At 35.3% G+C, this 19103-nt stretch overlaps 2 protein-coding genes across 3 annotated transcripts; one reads left to right on the top strand and one right to left on the bottom strand.

The window, feature by feature from the left end:
• The first annotated feature begins 2477 nt into the window (after nucleotides 1-2477).
• Nucleotides 2478-7793, top strand: LOC104090768 (B3 domain-containing protein Os01g0234100-like). Its single transcript, XM_009595944.4, has 7 exons — nucleotides 2478-3081; nucleotides 3181-3285; nucleotides 4295-4326; nucleotides 4421-4583; nucleotides 4675-4881; nucleotides 6612-6702; nucleotides 6806-7793. Exons 1-7 carry the CDS (start codon nucleotides 2830-2832, stop codon nucleotides 7540-7542), a joined length of 1587 nt encoding a protein of 528 aa, XP_009594239.1. The 5' UTR covers nucleotides 2478-2829; the 3' UTR covers nucleotides 7543-7793.
• Nucleotides 7794-15551: 7758 nt separating this feature from the next.
• On the bottom strand, nucleotides 15552-16824 carry LOC104090767 (uncharacterized). Of its 2 annotated transcripts, none has more exons than XM_009595942.4 (2): nucleotides 16195-16824; nucleotides 15552-16113 (listed from the first exon to the last, which is right to left on the bottom strand). In XM_009595942.4, the coding sequence occupies exons 1-2, from the start codon at nucleotides 16672-16674 to the stop codon at nucleotides 16048-16050; spliced, it is 546 nt and encodes a 181-aa protein (XP_009594237.1). In that variant the 5' UTR covers nucleotides 16675-16824; the 3' UTR covers nucleotides 15552-16047. The 2 variants fall into 2 exon arrangements, with proteins under 2 accessions (XP_009594237.1, XP_009594238.1); XM_009595943.4 differs by having other exon boundaries at nucleotides 15552-16110; nucleotides 16195-16822.
• Between the last annotated feature and the right edge of the window lie 2279 nt (nucleotides 16825-19103).

Below are 19103 nucleotides of genomic sequence, written 5' to 3'. Positions count from 1 at the left end.
TGTCTTCTAGAAACAGAGGCGAAGAAGTTGAAATATTGTTAATGCTTCAAAAGGAATAGCTTCTAGTACTTGATTTCTTCTCATAATAATTAATGCACCTGAAGTTCTGCTACCTATTTTCAAATGATTAAGATATTACAACTTAGACTGCAAGAAATCCATAAAAAATGAAGCTGAATATCTAATTTTAGATATTACAACTTAGACTGCAGGTTTAGGGTTATAAATATCGGGTATCCAGTATGGGCAATTGATTGGGTAATAAAAATATTTAGAAGGCTGCCACGTGTCACTTTCGTCAAATAAGGGGTAAATATGTTCGATAGTAAGACGATAGGGGGCTATTTTGATTGACGAAGGGTAACTGTAAATAATATTTGATAGTAGAAGAATATATCTGACATTTTTCCTTACTATAAATTGAAGTTGCAATTTTATGTAGTTTGTTTCTTTTTGTTTGATTATCTGGCATTCATAACATATTGGCTCGAATAATTAGGATTCTTCAAATGGCACTATGAAAAGTCTTTGCACTTATGTCTGCATCTTCAACTTACACATAACAAAATTCCCTCACACTTCACCTGCTTACTCGTATATCCAAAATTTCTTTTAAAAGAAAAGTGCTACAAATACCATTTTTTTCCTGTGTAATGTGACTAGATGAGAAATGGGGGTTATACCAATTCTTTTTTTTTTTTTTTGTTCTTTTGGAAAAATAAGCAACCTTAGATATTGCATTTGGTGCAGATATATATATGGGGAATATTTTGTATTTAATTACATGTGCTTTTATTCCAAAAGATTATGAAAATAATAGTCGTGAACTGAATAGTGATAAGATAAGAAGCAAATGAGGCATGTGGTGGGTTACGTGTGAAGCACAAAACAGAAAAGTTCCCGTCCTCCGACGGGGGCTGCCACAGATGATAGTCAAAGGCAAGCAGGCCATTAATTTTGACTGAAGTGAAGACACCGTCATGTTTTAGCTAAATTGTCCCAAAACCTGTCAATTCATTTTCCCTAACCAATTCTCTTCCCCTCTGGCAACTACACAAAAAACATAACCACTAACCTAATACATGTTTCTATTCCAAGAATGATTTGTTTTTGTCTTAATTATCACCAAACCTCAGTCAAAAAGAAAATCTTTCAGTTGAAAAATTATAATTATAAGCTTAAGAATATAGCAAACAGCTAATTAACCGTCCCTTTCGGGTAATTCAACACTTTCCTATCGTTTAATTGGTTGTTTTAATCTTCACTTCATATATATAGAGAGAGTTGGGTGTCGCTAAACTTTAGCGAACAAAGTCACCTCTACAATAACGTTTTCTATTGACTATTCATGCCTAGAATCATTAATCATTTGAATAGGCAAATTAGACAAAACCTGACCTGCTCAAATTTTGTGGAAGTACTTACAAAGTCATGAAAGTTTACTCTGCTTATTTAACTGAAATCTTGGTCCCTAATCTACTGAATTGCATGTATATAGTTATTACAATATATATAGTTGTCTATAGTTCTTTCATACAATTTCCAAAGAGCCACAAAATTGGCCTAAGTGATTAGTGATCCCCATCAATTTGCTTTATATATAAGTCAAGTATAGTTATTATAGTCTTTTACCATAAATAAAAGAGGAAATTAAAAGTCTTACCTATTTTAGTATGTGGTTTAAGTGCACCTGATCAATAGAGATTAGAGACCAAGCCAGGTAGCACTCTTGCTTGACATTGTCACGAGTAAGTCCTTTTTCTTTTTTGATATTTTCCAATTGCACTTGATGATTGTGAATTCGCTAGATATAATTTTTCTTTTAAAAAAGGAGCTAAACTTGCGAGAAAATTGGATACTTAAATTACGCGTATGGAATTAAAACGATAAGAGAGTTTACATGACTATCCGTACTCTTGGCGATCTCCTAGTTTGATGGCTTTCTTCAAACAGGAGCAAAAGGCAACATAAGATCAAGGTGCAAAAACTAAGTTGAGAAGCTTCTTTAATTTCAGTGTTGTTTAGAGATACTTGAAAAGGGTCCTGGGCACTGAATCTAGCCTGGATACGAATAAGTATTTAACCTACTAGTACTTGACTCAAATTGCAACATCTATGACTAAGTGCTAGAATACTATGGTTTTGGTTATACATTGTTGAAGTAGGTAGTCGGCCAATATTGAGCCAATTTTTAGCTCGTTAATAGGTAAATAAATGTTCAATACCATCCTCTAATTATAACAAGTACTAAACTATGTTGTATGAACTCGACTAAATAAGGTATAGGTAGTATGGATTTTGCTTGTTCCTTATATGCGTATTGTTGCAAAATATTGGCATTCATGTCACAACGAATGGTCTTCTTTAGTCCCAAGTCTATTCCGTGTTTAACTAGACTAGACTTAAGACTGGCAACCAACTCTTTCTCCAGTGTCAGGAAATCCAAGGAGTGTTAAGCTTTAAAGTAACACACGTGTAAACCAGGTGGCTAAGAATCGTTAATAACCATAACTAGACTAGATACTCCAACAGTAAATCAGTCCCCAAAACTCACCCCCTCACTAATCCCATTGTTGCAGTATTCTTGTTTATACGGATCCAGTAATATTGCAATCCAGGAAAGATCAAACCACAAAATGCATCTGTAATTGTGTGTTTTGTGGACGTCTCTTTAACCGTTCAACCAAACGAAACGGCCATCTAATATACCCTCGACCGAATACCTAGCTAAAAGACCCCTCTCTCTCTCTCTCTCTCTCTCTAGTTTTTCCAGCCAGAAGTGGTAGGAACAGGATCTGCTACAATCTTTATTCTAATTCCTACAGCAAAATGAAGATAAAAGTAGTTCATCGAAGTGAACACCCAACTCAAGAACATCGTATTTTCTATCCAGATACGCCCAAGAAGGAAGTTTTTGATGAGGAACCACTTGGAACTCAACTCCCTGAACCTGAACCTGAACCTGAGCCTGATTCTGCAATACCCAACTCAAGCAAAGACAACAATTTGAATCTTGTTGATGCTTCCAACCCAATTAACTCTGTAGTCCCATCTGCTCAAACTCCCTCTTCTTCCTTGCTGGTATTTCTTTTTGCTCTAATTTGTACAAGTTTTGTTTTGCTCTTTGCCAGTCTTGATTTACTGAATTGATTGTTGGATCTGGGTTCCAATGTTGTTCAGGGTAAAAGGAGGAGGAAACCCAAGGAGATGATTGATCAGATTTCACCAATTCCCATCAGGAGGAGGGCAATCAAGAAACAACCTTCTGCTTCTCAATCCAACAATGTGAGATACCCTTCTCTTAAATCAACTATGGATCACTTGATATTTGGTCAAATTTGTTGTTATACTCTAGCCTGATTATAACCTTACATTTATTCCCTCTTGTTTGCTGATAAAGATTCAACTAACTGCTACAGTAATTTGCAACACCAAGTCTCTCTAACTGCTCGACCCTCGTTGACAATTAGGATCTCTTCAACTGCAACTTGCATGGACCTGGGACGGGAAAATTTTAGCAAACAGGCTGATGTAAAATGAAACCCGCATTGTCTCTAGCCTAAGCCGGCTATCAAGTTACTTAAGCAACCACAACATTTCCCTGTTGAAAAGACCTATTTCTGTTATAGGTTTCGTTAATTAGTCCTTTCAGGTTTTTTGTACGCTTAAATCTAAATGTGAACTGGTTCTTATTAGGGATTTGATCAGTTTAAATAGGGTGGCAATGTAATATGACGTAGAGTTTCTAAAGTTGGAGTGATCACTACAGGAGATGAAACTAGTTGTGACAGCTGAGCACATCATGAATGGAGCTTAATTGGGGTTGACTTAAAGTTGATTCAAACTCATAAAAAATTTGTATTTGCTAACTAGAAGTCTAAGTTTGGTCTAGGACTATCTGGAGTGGCTTCAGATTACTCCCATTGGCTAATACTATAATGGGAGGAAATGAGCTTTCAGTTTTTCTGTTATTATTTTGAATAACAAAATAAGTTACAAAATTTGAGATTTATAAAGTGCAAACTGCATTCTCATTCCCACTCCGTGATGCCAAATACGTAGCTCACTTGGTAGTAATCCCTTTTACTGGGTATCAGTTTCCTAACTGTTGCATTCGATATTAAGATAGTATTTCAGGAGATCTCTGTTGTTATGCCAATTTTAGATTCAGAAAATAGTTGTGATCTTACAAAATTTCCTACATTATATAGTTTTAGTCGCGTTCCATGACTGTTTATATGTACCAATAAATGATATTAACAGCTCTATTGCTGTTCCGCTTATTCTTGAGCAGGCAGTAGCTGATGCTGGGGGCAAGTCAATTATGTGAGTGTTTTTGTATAACATATTCTTTGAATATTCTTACACAATTGTAACCTTTGATACTGGAGAGTGACAGTTTTTTTGTATTTTCATTAAGCACCAAACAAGAGAGGGCTACAGCTGATGGGTCTGGTAGTGCTACCCAAATGAAATCACCAATCATCATTCGAGCAGAGGAGTTCCTGTCAAGTATAGGGAATGAATATCCCAGCTTCATGAAATTATTAGTTAGATCACATGTTGGTAGTTGTTTTTGGATGGTGAGTTTTGTCTAAACAACTTAGCTTTGGATTTAGTTAAGGAAATATTTACTTAACCCTGTAACTTTGTTTACTACCATCCATACAATAGGGACTTCCGGTGCCATTTTGCAAGAACCATCTACCAAGAAAGGACACCCCAGTTATTCTTGAAAGCGAGACCGGCGAAGAATTTGAGATAAAATATATTGCTGAAAAGACCGGACTTAGTGCAGGATGGAGAAAGTATTGCACTGCTCACAAGTTGGTTGAGGGAGATGTTTTAGTTTTCCAACTAGTTGCGCCTACTAGATTCAAGGTGACACTCCAAGTTTCTTTTTTTAAACATCTTTTTGCATGTTTGAACTAAGCTTTATGCATCGGTTATATGCCATAGCCTACTAGTCCATCTACCTGTACAAAGTGCAGCAGATAACTGCGGTTACTGATAAGTGGGATTGATTTTCTTTTTCCCATTTCCTGGCATATAAGAATGACGTCACCATGTAAAACCAACTTATCCACATGTGACACGTCTATCAGAATTCTGCAACAGGAGTGTGAATTGCAGTAAAAACAATTTCAGCCGGTGCTGAACTATTCAAGTCAATCATGGAGAGCAGGCATGTTAATCTGTTATAGGTTTGTAAAGAGAACTATCATCGTTGTAAGGTTTGTAGGTATCTGTATTCTGTGAAGAGCTTGTCCCCGGTAAAGGATTCATTTTTCTTTAGTCTATCGTGGATCCAGATAGAGTATACTATTTGCCGTGGTACACTTCTTGCTTGGTTCCCAGTGTTGTTCTGCTAAGGTCTCATAAATAGTCTCTGGACACTGTCTTATCAGCATTACGTTAAGCCCCATATGCCTTCGCTTTAGCAGTTGAACAACTGGATTTATAACAGTCGGCTAAGTCCTAGAACTGAAATTAACAGCCTTCAAACTGGCACGGCATCACCATTGATGTCAACCAAGTAAGGTTAAGTAATCTAACTTGTTCTACGCTAGCATAAGATGCATCTAATGACGAGATAAGCAGTCATACCTTGATTCCTCATGTAGGAAGAGTTTTTTTCATAAAATAATTGACTCAACTGTGGATAGAGATGGAATTTTAGCTGTATATTATATTTCACACCATTCAGGAGATTGTTGTGACCTTAACTTAGCTTGTGTAGTTATATGTCAACATGTGTGTTTAACTCTTTTAAAAATTGATCAACATTAGATTCTATGGAAAAACATTGGAGCAAGCAAACTTAATCCTTAAAGGAGCTTCTGTTTACAGGCCAAGCATCTATCAAGGTATCTTTTGGTAGGAATAAATATATGAGCGATACTATTTGTATGAATTTACATGTTTTCAACTATTGGGTCACATGGTACCTAAAATTGAGGGCAGGTATGCACTTGCTAGTCTTACTCGAGGAAACATTCCACGAAATATTGTGGATTCTTTTTAAGGTACCAAAAATAAGAGGATACCAATTAGTCTTGTCATTGAGTGCATGCTTTTACTGCAAAGAATGGAGAAGATGGAAAATGTATGTCGCAATTCCTTTTACTGCAAAGAATGGAGAAGGTGGAAAATGTATGTCGTAGTGGATAAACATAATTATGGCAGACAACATCATTTGTATGCCACAGTGACACAGTCTAAACAATTGAAGGTGGGGATGATTATTGAGTTTGTGCAACGGCTGTTTATTAGGGGCATAGAGAATCACAAATACGTTATTTCCGTAGCAGCACTTGATGTTTACCAATTTTACAGGCTTGAGAGTCAACTTCTGATTGAATTAGGGCTATTAAAAAACTGCTCTATGAATTTATATGAATTCTTATCCAGCTAACAGCATGATAAAATCCATTGCAAGTGATGATGGTTTTCATCATAGGTCTACTATCAGATATTATACGCCATCTCAGTATGAATTGTCACCATGAAGTGAAGCAGAAATGTGGAAATTGAAGAATAGGTTTTTCTAACTTCAAATTCACAGATCTTTAGCAGCAATCTTAATCTGAACTTTGTTTCTGAATTCATAGGTATACGTCATAAGAGCGAATGATCTAAAGGAGGTGGATGGCGCTCTTAGCCTTCTAAATTTGGATGCACCACCCAAGCAAAGTGATGCAGGTCAGTAAGTAAATTTTATACCGGTCATACTGTGAAACATAGTATATTTTGCGGTCTTTTGTGGTCCTTCTAAGCAACTTGTTTCCAACTTGTGACATGTCAGAGGGAGCTTCTGCTCATAACTTAAAGAAGCGTCAAAAGAAGTCTCTTCCCATAACTGTTGTGCATAGGAGGAGACGAAAGGCGGATCTGAGTAAACAACTTCTGGCACTGGAGGCACAGTCGGGAAATGATAGCGATGAGGTTGCTTCAGAAATTTTAGAGGGCTCAAGGTCCTCTGGACTTGCTGTTAATTTTAGAGACATTAAGAGCCTTGAGGAGTTCCACATTTTGGTGAATGGAGTATGCATAAACTCTGAACTTCCTGAAGATATAAGAAGAAAGTACTACGAGTTATGCTGCAATAAAAGCGCTTTTCTTCATGATCGTCTTCTACAAGGCCTTCATTGTAAGTTGGTTGCTGGTGTGATTTTTGAAGTCGTCAACATTGCCGATGCGATAAGAGCTTGCAAGCTCACCACCCAGCGAATGGAATTTGATATATGGGAGAAGTCATTGAAATCTTTTGAACTTCTGGGCATGAATGTTGGGTTTCTGAGGACTCGTCTGCGCTGGTTGGTGAGTCTTGCATTTGATTCAGAAGGTGCTTCAGACACCAAGAGGTACTGGGAAGCTAAAAACGAGTGGTCTCGAGCTGAAGATGAGATGAGGAATCTTGAAACAAAACTTGTGGAACTGAAAAAAGCTTCTGAAACATATGGTGCTGATGTTGAGGCTCTGAAATCAAAAGCTGAGAGCTATGAGCTTATGTTCCAAGGAGAAGTTAATGCCCCATGGTAGTGTTCTCTATGTTTCTACTTTATTTTATGCAGTATGCAGCAAATGGAGAATGTTGTTAGTAACTCTTAGTCTGTACTTAGTTACTACTACATATCAAGCTAAGAGAGCATGATAATTGTACTTTTGACTGCTAAACTCTGCTGTTATTGTGTTGAAGTACTATGTAAGCCTCAAGACCTAGCTAAGATTTTCCAAGGACTGGTATACCAACATTTTCAAGACTCTATGATCACTGTTCCAGTTTTGTTTGATCATTGGATTAAAACAAAATTTTCCAAAGGATTGTTTAATACTACCTCCGCTATAATTTTAAATGTTGATTAAACAAACAAATTTAGTCAAAGATAAGTGCCACTTTAGATAATTAAGAAAGCGTTAAATTTTCGTTTCAAATATGTGATATATACAAATTTTTAGAAGTTTTTCAACAGCTATTATTCATTTTGAGAAGAATAAATGGTGATTTAGTCAAACAAACCTTTTTATTAATACTATTAAGTGATTTTTCAATGGATGTGCAAAAATCTTCAATTGTTTAAAATGGACCAGACATAGTATTATCAAATTCATAGCTTGTTTGGCAAAGTTTCTTTAAACCCAAAAGCACTTTTTTTAAAATTTAAAAAATACTTTTTTTTTAAAATTAATTAACTAAATACCAACTTCTTCTCACCAAAAATACTTCTAGAAAAAGCACTTTTTTAAAAAAATACTTCTCAAAATAAATCGATTTCAAATGTTTGACCAAACAGGCTATCAATCACTTCAAACTATACCTGAGATATCCAAGAAAATCATTAAAAACGTTAATTTTGATGATTTAAGAGGTCAAAAAGAGAAAGGAATGATTTGAACATAGGAGGTCTAGTGTAAATGGCGTGGGATAGTCACTTTTTAACATGATATTTAGTTTTTATCCAGTATTTTTAATAATGAGCAAAAATAGCCACTACTCTATTAAATTAATATAAAAAGACGCTTTTACCCTTTTTCATGAGTGATGTATAAATATAAAGGACATGGTGTCCTTAACATTTACACTGCATACATGAAGTTAAGGACGTCATGTCCTTAACATTTACACTGCACATATGAAGTTAAGGACATAATATCCTAAAGTTTAACAACGGAAGGTGCAAATACATGACACTTTGTCATTAATATTTACACAACATTTATGAAGTTAAGGACACTATGTCCTTAATATTTACACAACACTTATAAAGTTAAGGACACTATGTCCTTAACATTTATACTGCACACATGAAGTTAAGAACACCTTATCCTTAACATTTACATTGCACATATGAAGTTAAGAACACGAGGTCCTAAAGTTTAATAATAGAAGGTGCAAATACAAGTTAAGGACATTATGTCCTTAACATTTACCCTGCACACATGAAGTTAAGGACGTCATGTCGTTAATATTTACACTGCACATATAAAGTTAAGGACATGATGTCCTAAAGTTTAAACAACAGAATGTCCAAATACATGATATTTTGTCCTTAATATTTACACAACATTCATGAAGTTAAGAACATCATGTTCTTAATATTTACACAATACTTATAAAGTTAAGGACACTATGTCCTTAACATTTACACTACACACATGAAGTTAAGGACATCATGTCCTTAACATTTACACTGCACATATAAAGTTAAGGACATGAGGTCCTAAAGTTTAACAACAAAAGGTGCAAATACAAGTTAAGGACATTATGTCCTTTTCATTTACCCTGGACACATGAAGTTAAGGATACCATGTCCTTAACATTTATACTGCACATATGAAGTTAAGGACATGATGTCCTAAAGTTTAAAAACAGAAGGTGCAAATACATGACACTTTGTCCTTAATATTTACACAACATTCATGAAGTTATGGACACCATATCCTTAATATTTACACAGCACCCATGTCTAGCACAGAGGAATTTTCGTCCGGGCGAGTAAAACTTTATTAAGCACTGGCTAAAGAGTAAATATATTTTAAACAGTGGCTAAAGAATAAAGGCATCTCTAATAAGTGGCTAACTGTACACTTCCCCGGAGGTCTACTTTCGTATTCTTTTGGGTAAAGGGTCAAAAATGCCCTTTGACTATGTGAAACAAAGCAATTTTATCCTTCGTTGAAAAAAAGTATCTCGTTTCTATTCCTGCGGTTACCAAAATGGCTCGACTTTTCTCTTATGGTTAAAAGGCAAATTCATAAACATGAGCAATCAGAGCATTGAAAATGTTAACAGATCTCTCACAAAAGATGCCTCAAATATTGAGCAAACAGAAGCAATATCAAGACATAGTACATATAGTTGTCTAGTTGTATAAAATATAGTTGGTTATGGGTCTTTATCATTTTTTTCTTATTTTTGTACAGAATTGGTTATGGGCTTATGGGTCTTTGTCTCTTTGTCTTTCCCCTTTGTTTGTATAAGTAGAAGTACATATACCATATAGAAAGATACGTTGAAAGAGGAAGGTGAAAAGATTCCTTTTGCTTTCATAGTATCAAGAGCAGGTGCTCTAATTTAGAGATCTTATTTCTCTATCCTTTGTTGTTTTTTTCTCCTTCATCTTTCTATTCTATCATTTCCTTGTTATAGTTGTTGCTTCAGAATTTGGTATTTCATCTGGAGAAGTCACACCCGGGACTATCCTTGATGCTGCTGTTGGAAATACCACAGTAGTAGCTTCAAATTTGGTGGATGGAACACATCCATATTTTCTCAACTCTTCTGATTCTCCTGGAATAAACCTTATTAATGTCAGTTTCGATGGAACCAGTTATGGAAATTGGAGAAGGGGGTATTAATCTCTCTTTCTGCTAAAAACAAACTAGGATTCATCAATGGTTCATGTCAAAAACCAGTTGAGAACTCACCTCTTTTTGCACAATGGAGGAGATACAATGACATGGTCATTGCTTGGCTGTTAAACTCCTTAAGCAAGGATATAGCAGAAAGTGTCATTTACTCTCAAACAGCTGAAGAACTTTGGGCTGAGCTAGAACAAAGATATAGCCAAGCTAATGGTACAAAGTTATTTCAGCTGCAAAAAGAACTTAACAACATTTTGCAAGGAACAAATGATGTTGCGGCATACTTTACCAAGCTCAAAAGAATTTGGGATCAAATGAAAGTTCTTAATACCTTCATGGCTTGTGGGTATGAGTGCAACTGTGGAGCAAAAATTCACAATCACAAAATGAATGAAGATCAAAAGCTAATCTAGTTCTTGATGGGGCTCAATGATGGATATTCTGGAGTAAGGGGAAACATCCTCATGATGAAGCCCCTTCCTTCCACAACACAAGCTCATTTAATCATTTTACATGAAGAGTCTCAAAGGGAGGTACATTCTGGTCACCATGTGTCGGTTGAGCCCAGTGCTTTCAATGTTAATGCACAAAAAACTAATAGCGAGTATAGGGGTGGAAATTATAATAGTAACACTGAAGCAAGGAAAAACAACTTCTGCTCTTACTGTAAGAAGCAGGGACACCAGAAAGAGAAATGTTATAAACTGGTTGAGTACCCACTATTTTTCAAGTTCATTAAGCCAAAGAGAAACTTTAGAAATGTTCAGGCTAATGCAGTAGTGATTGAGGAAAGTGAAACATCAGGAGGAGGAGCAGTTATCACTCGAGATGTTGCACCTAGCCTAATGAATCCATAGGGGTTCACAAAAGAACAGAGTAAGCAGCTGATTCAGATGATACAATCTGTGCAGGTTGGAAACATAAGTACTTTAGGTTCTGATGCTAATGCAAGTGCCAACTTTGTGGGTAAATGTACTGCTTTTCACACCTTTATTTCCTGTTTTACAACTATCACATCCAAGTTTTGGATAATTGATTCAAGAGCCTCACAACATATGACTCATGATAAAACACTTCTAAACAATTTCAAACAACTCTCTTTCCCTATTCAAGTTATACTACCAAATTCTTATAAAGTCAAAGTCTACAGTTTAGGGAGTGTATTAATTTCACCTGAACTTGAGTTACATAATATTCTTTATATTCCTTCTTTCAACCATAATATTTTGTCTGTTAACCAATTATGTAAGCAGCTAAATTCTAATGTTTTGTTTACTAAATCTAAATGTCTTGTACATGCCCCTTCTCCGAAGAGGCAAATGGTACTTGGTGAAGCTTTTGCTGGTCTCTATGTGCCGGAAGTTGATTCAACTAAGTCTAGAGTGTCCAATAATCCTTTCTTTCCTTTCCCTAAAAATCATGTGAAGACTTGTAGTGCAGCCAACTCAAAGTCTTTTGTTCAATCGTGTAGTTCTGTCCCAGAGTCTATTCAAACATGTGTAAGAGGAATTTTTCCATCTAATGAAAGTTTAAAAATGAATAAAACTGCAGTTTCTGATTCTATGAATTCCAACAGACTTTGGCATTTAAGATTGGGGCACTTACCTTATCATGCAGTGAAGAATATAAAGAATATATCTCTTTCATCAACAGATAAACAGATTTTTTCCTTGTGACATATGCCCAATGGCAAGACAGTCCAAATTGCTTTTTCCAACAAGCTCTATTAGCTCTAAACATTGCTTTGAATTACTACACATAGATACATGGGGTCCTTACAATGTTCCCACTTACAAGGGAGAAAGATATGTTTTTACTATTATGGATGATTTTTCAAGGGCAACTTGGGCCTATATTTTGTCTACAAAGTCTAATGATTTTCCTACCCTTAAATCCTTTTTAACTCTTATAGAAAGACCGTTTTCAGCCAAGGTTAAGATCATAAGATCAGATAATGCATGTGAGTTAGGGACAGAAATAAATCTTTCAGATTTCTTTACTTCTAAAGGGATAGTTCATCACACATCATGCATTGGAACCCCACAACAAAATGGGGTAGTTGAAAAAAAACACAAACACTTATTAGAGAAATGTAGAGCTTTATTATTCCAGTCTCATTTACCAAAGAAATATTGGGGTGATTGTTTGCTAACAACAACTTACTTGATTAATATATTCCCTTCAAGAGTTCTAAATAATAAATCACCCTATCAAGTTTTGTTTGGCAAATTGCCAGATTACTCTCATTTGAAGCCTTTCGATTGTTTATGCTTTGTCTCTACTCTTTCTAGAAATAGAGATAAACTACAACCTAGAGTAATCCCTGGAGTCTTCTTAGGTTACCCTTTTGGAAAGAAATGATATAGAATTTTGAACATTCAATCGAATCATGTATTTGTTTCTAGGGATATCAAATTCTTTGAGTCTATATTCCCTTTTTCTTATTCTACTCCTATGTCAAAATTGTTTCCAACCAGTTTTCCTATCTCTGATGAGGGAATGCATATTTTTTCTTCACAACATGAATCTAATTCACCTAATGTAACTACACCATGTGTTATTTCTTTATCATCTTCTAGTCCTAGAGGTAAAGATTGCCCTATTGTTACTATGTCTACATCTAGAGTTGAATCTGCTCCAGCAGATGGGCTACGTAGATCTTCTAGAGAGCATAATGCATCTAAATATTTATCAGACTACATATGCAATGCTGCTTATTCAGTAATTTCACCAAACCCACCTTTTACCCCGTTTCACTCTTACTCATTTTCTGCACTTTCTCAACCAAATCAATAGTTTGTTAACTCTATATGCCAAATTTCTGAGCCAAATACTTACCAAGAAGTAGACATTCATCCCGGTTGGCAAGCAGCTATGGCAAAAGAACGTGAGGCATTAGAATCCAATTGCACTTGGGAAGTAGTTCAAATCCCTTTTGGAAGGAAAGCATTGCCATGCAAATGGGTGTACAAAGTTAAAGTCAAATCTGATGGAAGTTTGGAAAGCCTCAAAGCAAGGCTAGTAGTACGAGGAGATACACAACGAGAGGGAATAGACTACACAGAGGCTTTTTCACCAGTGGTGAAAATGACAACTATCAGATGTTTGTTAACTGTTGCAGTGAAGAAGGGATGGAACTTATACCAGTTAGATGTTAATAACGCCTTCTTACATGGCGACTTAGACGAGGAAGTGTTTATGAAGTTTCCACCAGGAATTGCACCTCCAAGCTCTTCCCATGTCTGTCGTCTTCGCAGGTCCCTCTATGGTTTGAAACAAGCATCACGCCAATGGTATGCTCAACTATCCTCTGTTTAGGATCCAGAGGTTTTACCTCTTCGGTCAACGACCACTCCTTGTTCTTCAAAACATCTGGGACTCTAACGACTATATTAGCCGTATATGTTGATGACATTCTCCTAACAGGAAACAATCAAGAAGAAATCAGTGAGATAAAATCATTCCTTGATTCTGAATTTCGAATTAAGGACCTAGGAGAAGCAAGTTATTTTCTAGGCATGAAACTTTTACACGAGCATGGAGGCATCATTTTGACTCAGAGGAAATTTGCAATTGACCTCATTTTTGAGTTTGATTCTCTACAATCGAGAGATGTTTGCACTCCGCTTGATTCACACATTAAGCTTACTGCTGATTCTGGTGAGCTTTTGCCTGATCCTATCATTTATCGGAGGCTCTTGGGGAAACTAAATTTTCTCACAAATACCCGACCAGATCTATCCTTTACTATACAGACCTTGAGCCAATACATGCAATCTCCAAGATCTGGACACTATCAGGCAGCTTTACATACTCTTCGATAATTCGAAATGATCCAAGTTTGGGATTTTTCTTCTCATCCGAGCCTTCATTTCAGATTTTGGGTTATTGTGACGCAGATTGGGCATCTTGCTCGGATACTCGAAGATCAGTTAGTGGTTTCTTCTTAAGCATAGGTGGATGCCCCGTCTCCTGGAAATCGAAGAAACAACAAGTGATTTCTTTGTCTTCGGCAGAAGCTGAATATCGATCTATCCGACGTTTGGTAGCAGAACTTTCATGGATTGTTCGTCTTCTTGCTGGCATATCCATTTCCCCTTCGCTTCCGGTCTCTATCCATTGTGACAATCAAGCTGCAATTCACATAGCGAAAAACCCAGTTTTTCACGAACGAATAAAGTACATCGAAATTGATTGCCACTTCGTCCGTGAAAAACTGCTCGATGGTCTAATTTCTTTGTCTTTTGTTCCAACTACAGCCCAAATGGCCGATATCTTCACAAAAGGTTTGGCAGTACCTCTTCATCAGAGTTTTTTGGGCAAGTTGGGAGTCCGATCTACGAGCTCCTACTTGAAGGGGGGTGTTAACAGAGCTCTCACAAAAGATACCTCAAATATTGAGCAAGTAGAAGTAATATCAAGACATAGTACATATAGAAAAATCTAATATTGATCCAAAAAACTTTTCCAAAAAATGATGAAATTTGACAACTCGCAAACTATGGCCAAATTCATATAGAGTCATAGAGACTGCCAATTCTAGTACTTGGCCTAAATATATTCAATCATTGACTGGTGGCTCGTATAGCACCATCCAATTGATTTGATATTTTAAAAATAAGAAGAGACAAGCAAACCAACTATGGTGAATTGGTGATACTTAGCAAAATGGTTAATAGCTAAAACATCACAATTTGTATATGAATAATAAATGAATTTATGCGTTTTTTTTTAACTTGTTGAAAAATATAATAAATATTCTTAGGTTTTTTACACCAAGGATAACTTCGAAAAATAAAAGTTAATTTTTTTTTTATATTTGAAAAAATCAAATATTATTGAATACAAAAAAAAACCAAAAAATCGATAAAAGTTGACCAATAAGCTTCTTTGCCAAATGAACTCAGAGGAAAAGAGTAGCTAAGTACGCTTTGACCGGCAACTCCCACGCTATGGCATTATCTCACTGTAATATTCTAACACAGGAAAATTCAATTCAATTGCACATTTATCAATTTCTGAGTCAGATTCAGATTGGTAAAAGTGAAATTTAATTTGGAGGTTTGTGCTTCTTCTCTTCCAGCTGTTCCCCCTCTGTCATTTTGACTGCTTGACTTCTTTTCTATTCCTTATTAGTACTAACAAATAACAACATGGTTGCAAAAGAACAAGGAAATAAGAAACAATTGGTCATGTCCTATACTAGTATTAGTATTTAGGAACAATACTACTACTATAGTTTGTCTACACTAAGTATTAATTATTAAATAGCATGTCAACATATTGAATTGAGTAAAATGGAATCAAGAATTCACTACAAGGGAAAATGGCAGTGGGGGTCGCCTTCTCAATCAATCATTATGGAGTCGCAATGCAGTATAGCTGTCTTTTCATCTGGAAATTTTGGGATGAAAATTATGATTCAACAATCTCATTTGCCAATGAGAATCTTGTAACTCAAACTTCTAAAAATCCCCCCAACTTGTAATACTAAAACATATTTAACAGTTGATTGAAACGAAAGAACACCATAGGACAAATGATGAGCTTTAAAATCCAAGGCTTGTAACCACATATAAATCAGAATCTGTATGATTCTCTCAAAATTGAACCAAAAAACAGAAGCCTTTTCATCCCCAAATACCTTTCCTAAAATCTTTGTTATGGCCATTGCAGACAATATCAATTAAAACGAAAATCCATATCCCTACAACTGGATCCACTACCAGAGCCATTGTATGCTTCCTGCTGAAAAAAACACTCATATCAAAATCTTCATTTTACTAGACAAAAAATCTTTATATCTTTATTTTTGTTGCATAAATGTACCTGGGAATTGTTGGTGGCATGAACAAGATCATCAGACCTCTTTTCTTCATTTTTCTTGTCGATTTTCTTGGACCCAATATGAGATTTTTTGAGGCCAAGTAAACCTTTCCACCTAGTAGAACTACTACTACTACTACTTTTGGGTATCCTCAAAGTAAAATCATCTTCGTCATTATTAAGGAGTTCATCTCTTAGAGTAGTAGTAGTAGTAGTACTCTTCTTCTCTTTGAAAGGCAAAAGCCTACCTTTAAAGAAAAGCTCGTCAGCACCAGTAATCATAGAATGATTAGCGACGGAGAATTCAAAGTCAGAGGAAACAGGAGCATCTCTATAGTAGGACGTTGTATCATTCTTCATCATATGTTGATGATGTTGTTGTTGAGATGAATCGATGAAGTCATTGGAGAAGGAGATTCTAGGACTAGACATTGAAGAAACAAACTTGTGGTGGTCAGTGGAGTTATTTTTGTTGTTGTACATATTTTTGTAAGCATGCCATGAATGAGGAGGAGAAGTATGAGACCAACATATTGGTACTAATTTGAGGTGGTATTGCGAAATATGACCCCAACAACCCTGCTCATAGGGGACCCTTTTTTCTCTCTTACTTACCCACCAGTAGATGTTTGTATTTATATCATCACCAGTAGAGGCCCTGCGATCTTGGAGGAGCTTTTTCGTTACAAAATTGGTTCATATCGCTAGTATTTAAAATATAGTATATAATTTTGTATACAATACATATATATATATACAAAAAATACATTTTTGTTGCTATAATTTTGGAAACTGCTAAAATATACGTTTTTCATTATTTTAAAGTTATATATACATCCGATATTCAAAATTCATTAGGTAGATTTATTCAAATTCGTGCATAAGGCCCATTAAAAAAATATTTCCTACTAAAAGGTATTCTGTTTTCAGAATTCAATTAGAAGACGTCCCATTAAAAACGAAAGAATCTTTATCATTTGTACTTCTATGATGTGTTTGGGAGGGTTTAGTTTAAAATAGAGTTAGATTCAGAATTTTAATTTGATGAAATTGATCTTTAAAATGTTTGACACTAAACTCAATGCATTTTTAACCTTATGAGTTAAACTAGTACTAATACTCATTGAATAAAATATACACTTGGTAGAAAATATCTATATGATGACCCGTACTGGATCTGGCTCCTGCTTCAAAAGAAATATTACACTGTTAGAGTTTAGAGGGGATGTTTTTTGTAAGTTTTGACTATAAATTGGATGTACATGGACGTCATATCAAGATGTGATATGGGTTTTTGGCATCACGTGTTAGTTTGGCATTGAGTGATAAATCTAGTGTGTTTCCTCTGACCATTAAATCTTGGATAGAATCCGATGGCAAAGGAAAGCCAATTTGTCACTTCATTATGTTTTCATACATTGCCCCTTTTTCTTGGACGTTTTCTTCTCTTAGTGCCTTTGAATGACATCTCTTTTTCATTATCTCTTACACGTACCGTTATACAGTGTTTCGTGCATTCATTCCTAAAATCATTTCTTTGATTGGGGGTACCAAAATATTTGACTAGAGTTGAAAATTATTTCGGCTTTTAAGTGCCCATCCTTTGACACTATTTAGTACTACATACATTCAAACTTGGGTTTGGGGATGCATGCGATATTGTTAAAATATGAAGAGTATATATATATATATATATATATATATATATATATAAAAGTGAAAAAGGTGGGGTCTTGGCAGTAAATGAATCTTTGATATCAAAGATTCAAAGATAAGAGTAAAGATGGATAATAAAGAGGATGGGGCATTGGGTTTGTCAACAGCTTAAAAATGTTATAAATGCAAATAGCTAAGACAAGCAGAGAGAAAAGAGTGTGAACAGAAAGCAGAAAATCAGAGCAAAAACGATGAAAGGGGAGGTTGGCTTTTGGTTACAGAATTCAGAGAGACGCAGAAGATGCTGCTGCAGATGGCATCCATGGGCTAATTTGGTTGACTCACCTTTGACTTGTATTTTATTGAGTAGCACTGAATGAGCTGGCAGGGGGACCACGTCATCTTGATCTTAACCAGTTTTAAACTAGTGCTTGTTACTAAACTCCATTAATTAAACTTTATAACCTAAAGTTTTTAATTGCTACTATATATTGGTGCCGAAGCTGTTAGTACATGCTCTATTTTAAAAACTTAATTCTCACGTGTAAGTTGTGATTTGCCCAATTCAGTCTAGTGTTTCATTTCTGCGTTTTGATGTTATCTCAGTGAAAAGGAAAAGGGTCAAGAAAATATACTAATACATCATTTAACTTGCAAGTCATTTAGCTTCTGTTTAGCCATAAATTTTGGCAATTTTTGTTTAAAAAAAAAATTGAAAACTTTATTTGTTCATGTAATATGATTAATTTTTGAAAAACAATTTAATTTTTTTTCCAAAAGCTGGTTTAGCGCAGTTTTTGGATGAAAATTTTGATTCCACTCACAAAATTTCAACTTTTTTTCAAATAATTAAGTTGATGTCCAAACACAACTTTAACTTCCAAAACTTATTTTTCAGCACAACTTTAAAAACTTTTTTTAAGCTAGGGTTTGGCCATAATTTCTAAATTTATTCTGAAAAATCTGATTTGGGTGAAGTTTGGTTGAAGATGAAAATGTGTTTGGACATCTGTTTTGAGTGAAGTTTGGTTTGGAAAAACATGGAACATGACTTATACCCACTAGTTCTAAAAACTATCACAAATACCCAACAATACCATTATCAATAACATTCATTATATTATCGCAAACTATAGTCCTGGACATAAATAAATTTGATACAAAATTATCATTTTTATAATGAACTAAATAATACACTATCAAATGACCGAGAAGACGAAGCAACATCGTTACAACATAATAAATGGTGGGCTCTT

Source organism: Nicotiana tomentosiformis, chromosome 2 (assembly GCF_000390325.3).
Source record: "Nicotiana tomentosiformis chromosome 2, ASM39032v3, whole genome shotgun sequence".
In the NCBI taxonomy this organism is placed as follows: domain Eukaryota; kingdom Viridiplantae; phylum Streptophyta; class Magnoliopsida; order Solanales; family Solanaceae; genus Nicotiana; species Nicotiana tomentosiformis.
The sequence above is the reverse complement of the archived record's forward strand: the minus strand, read 5'-3'. Positions and strand labels throughout refer to the sequence as shown.

Excerpts from the sequence above, each read along its gene's own strand:
- LOC104090768 (XM_009595944.4), top strand. The coding sequence starts at position 2,830 with ATGAAGATAAAAGTAGTTCATCGAAGTGAACACCCAACTCAAGAACAT. Across the intron at positions 3,082-3,180 it reads CTCCCTCTTCTTCCTTGCTG|GGTAAAAGGAGGAGGAAACC; the intron begins GTATTTCTTTTT and ends AATGTTGTTCAG. Across the intron at positions 3,286-4,294 it reads CTGCTTCTCAATCCAACAAT|GCAGTAGCTGATGCTGGGGG; the intron begins GTGAGATACCCT and ends ATTCTTGAGCAG.
- LOC104090767 (XM_009595942.4), bottom strand. The coding sequence starts at position 16,674 with ATGTACAACAACAAAAATAACTCCACTGACCACCACAAGTTTGTTTCT. Across the intron at positions 16,114-16,194 it reads ATGCCACCAACAATTCCCAG|CAGGAAGCATACAATGGCTC; the intron begins GTACATTTATGC and ends TGTTTTTTTCAG.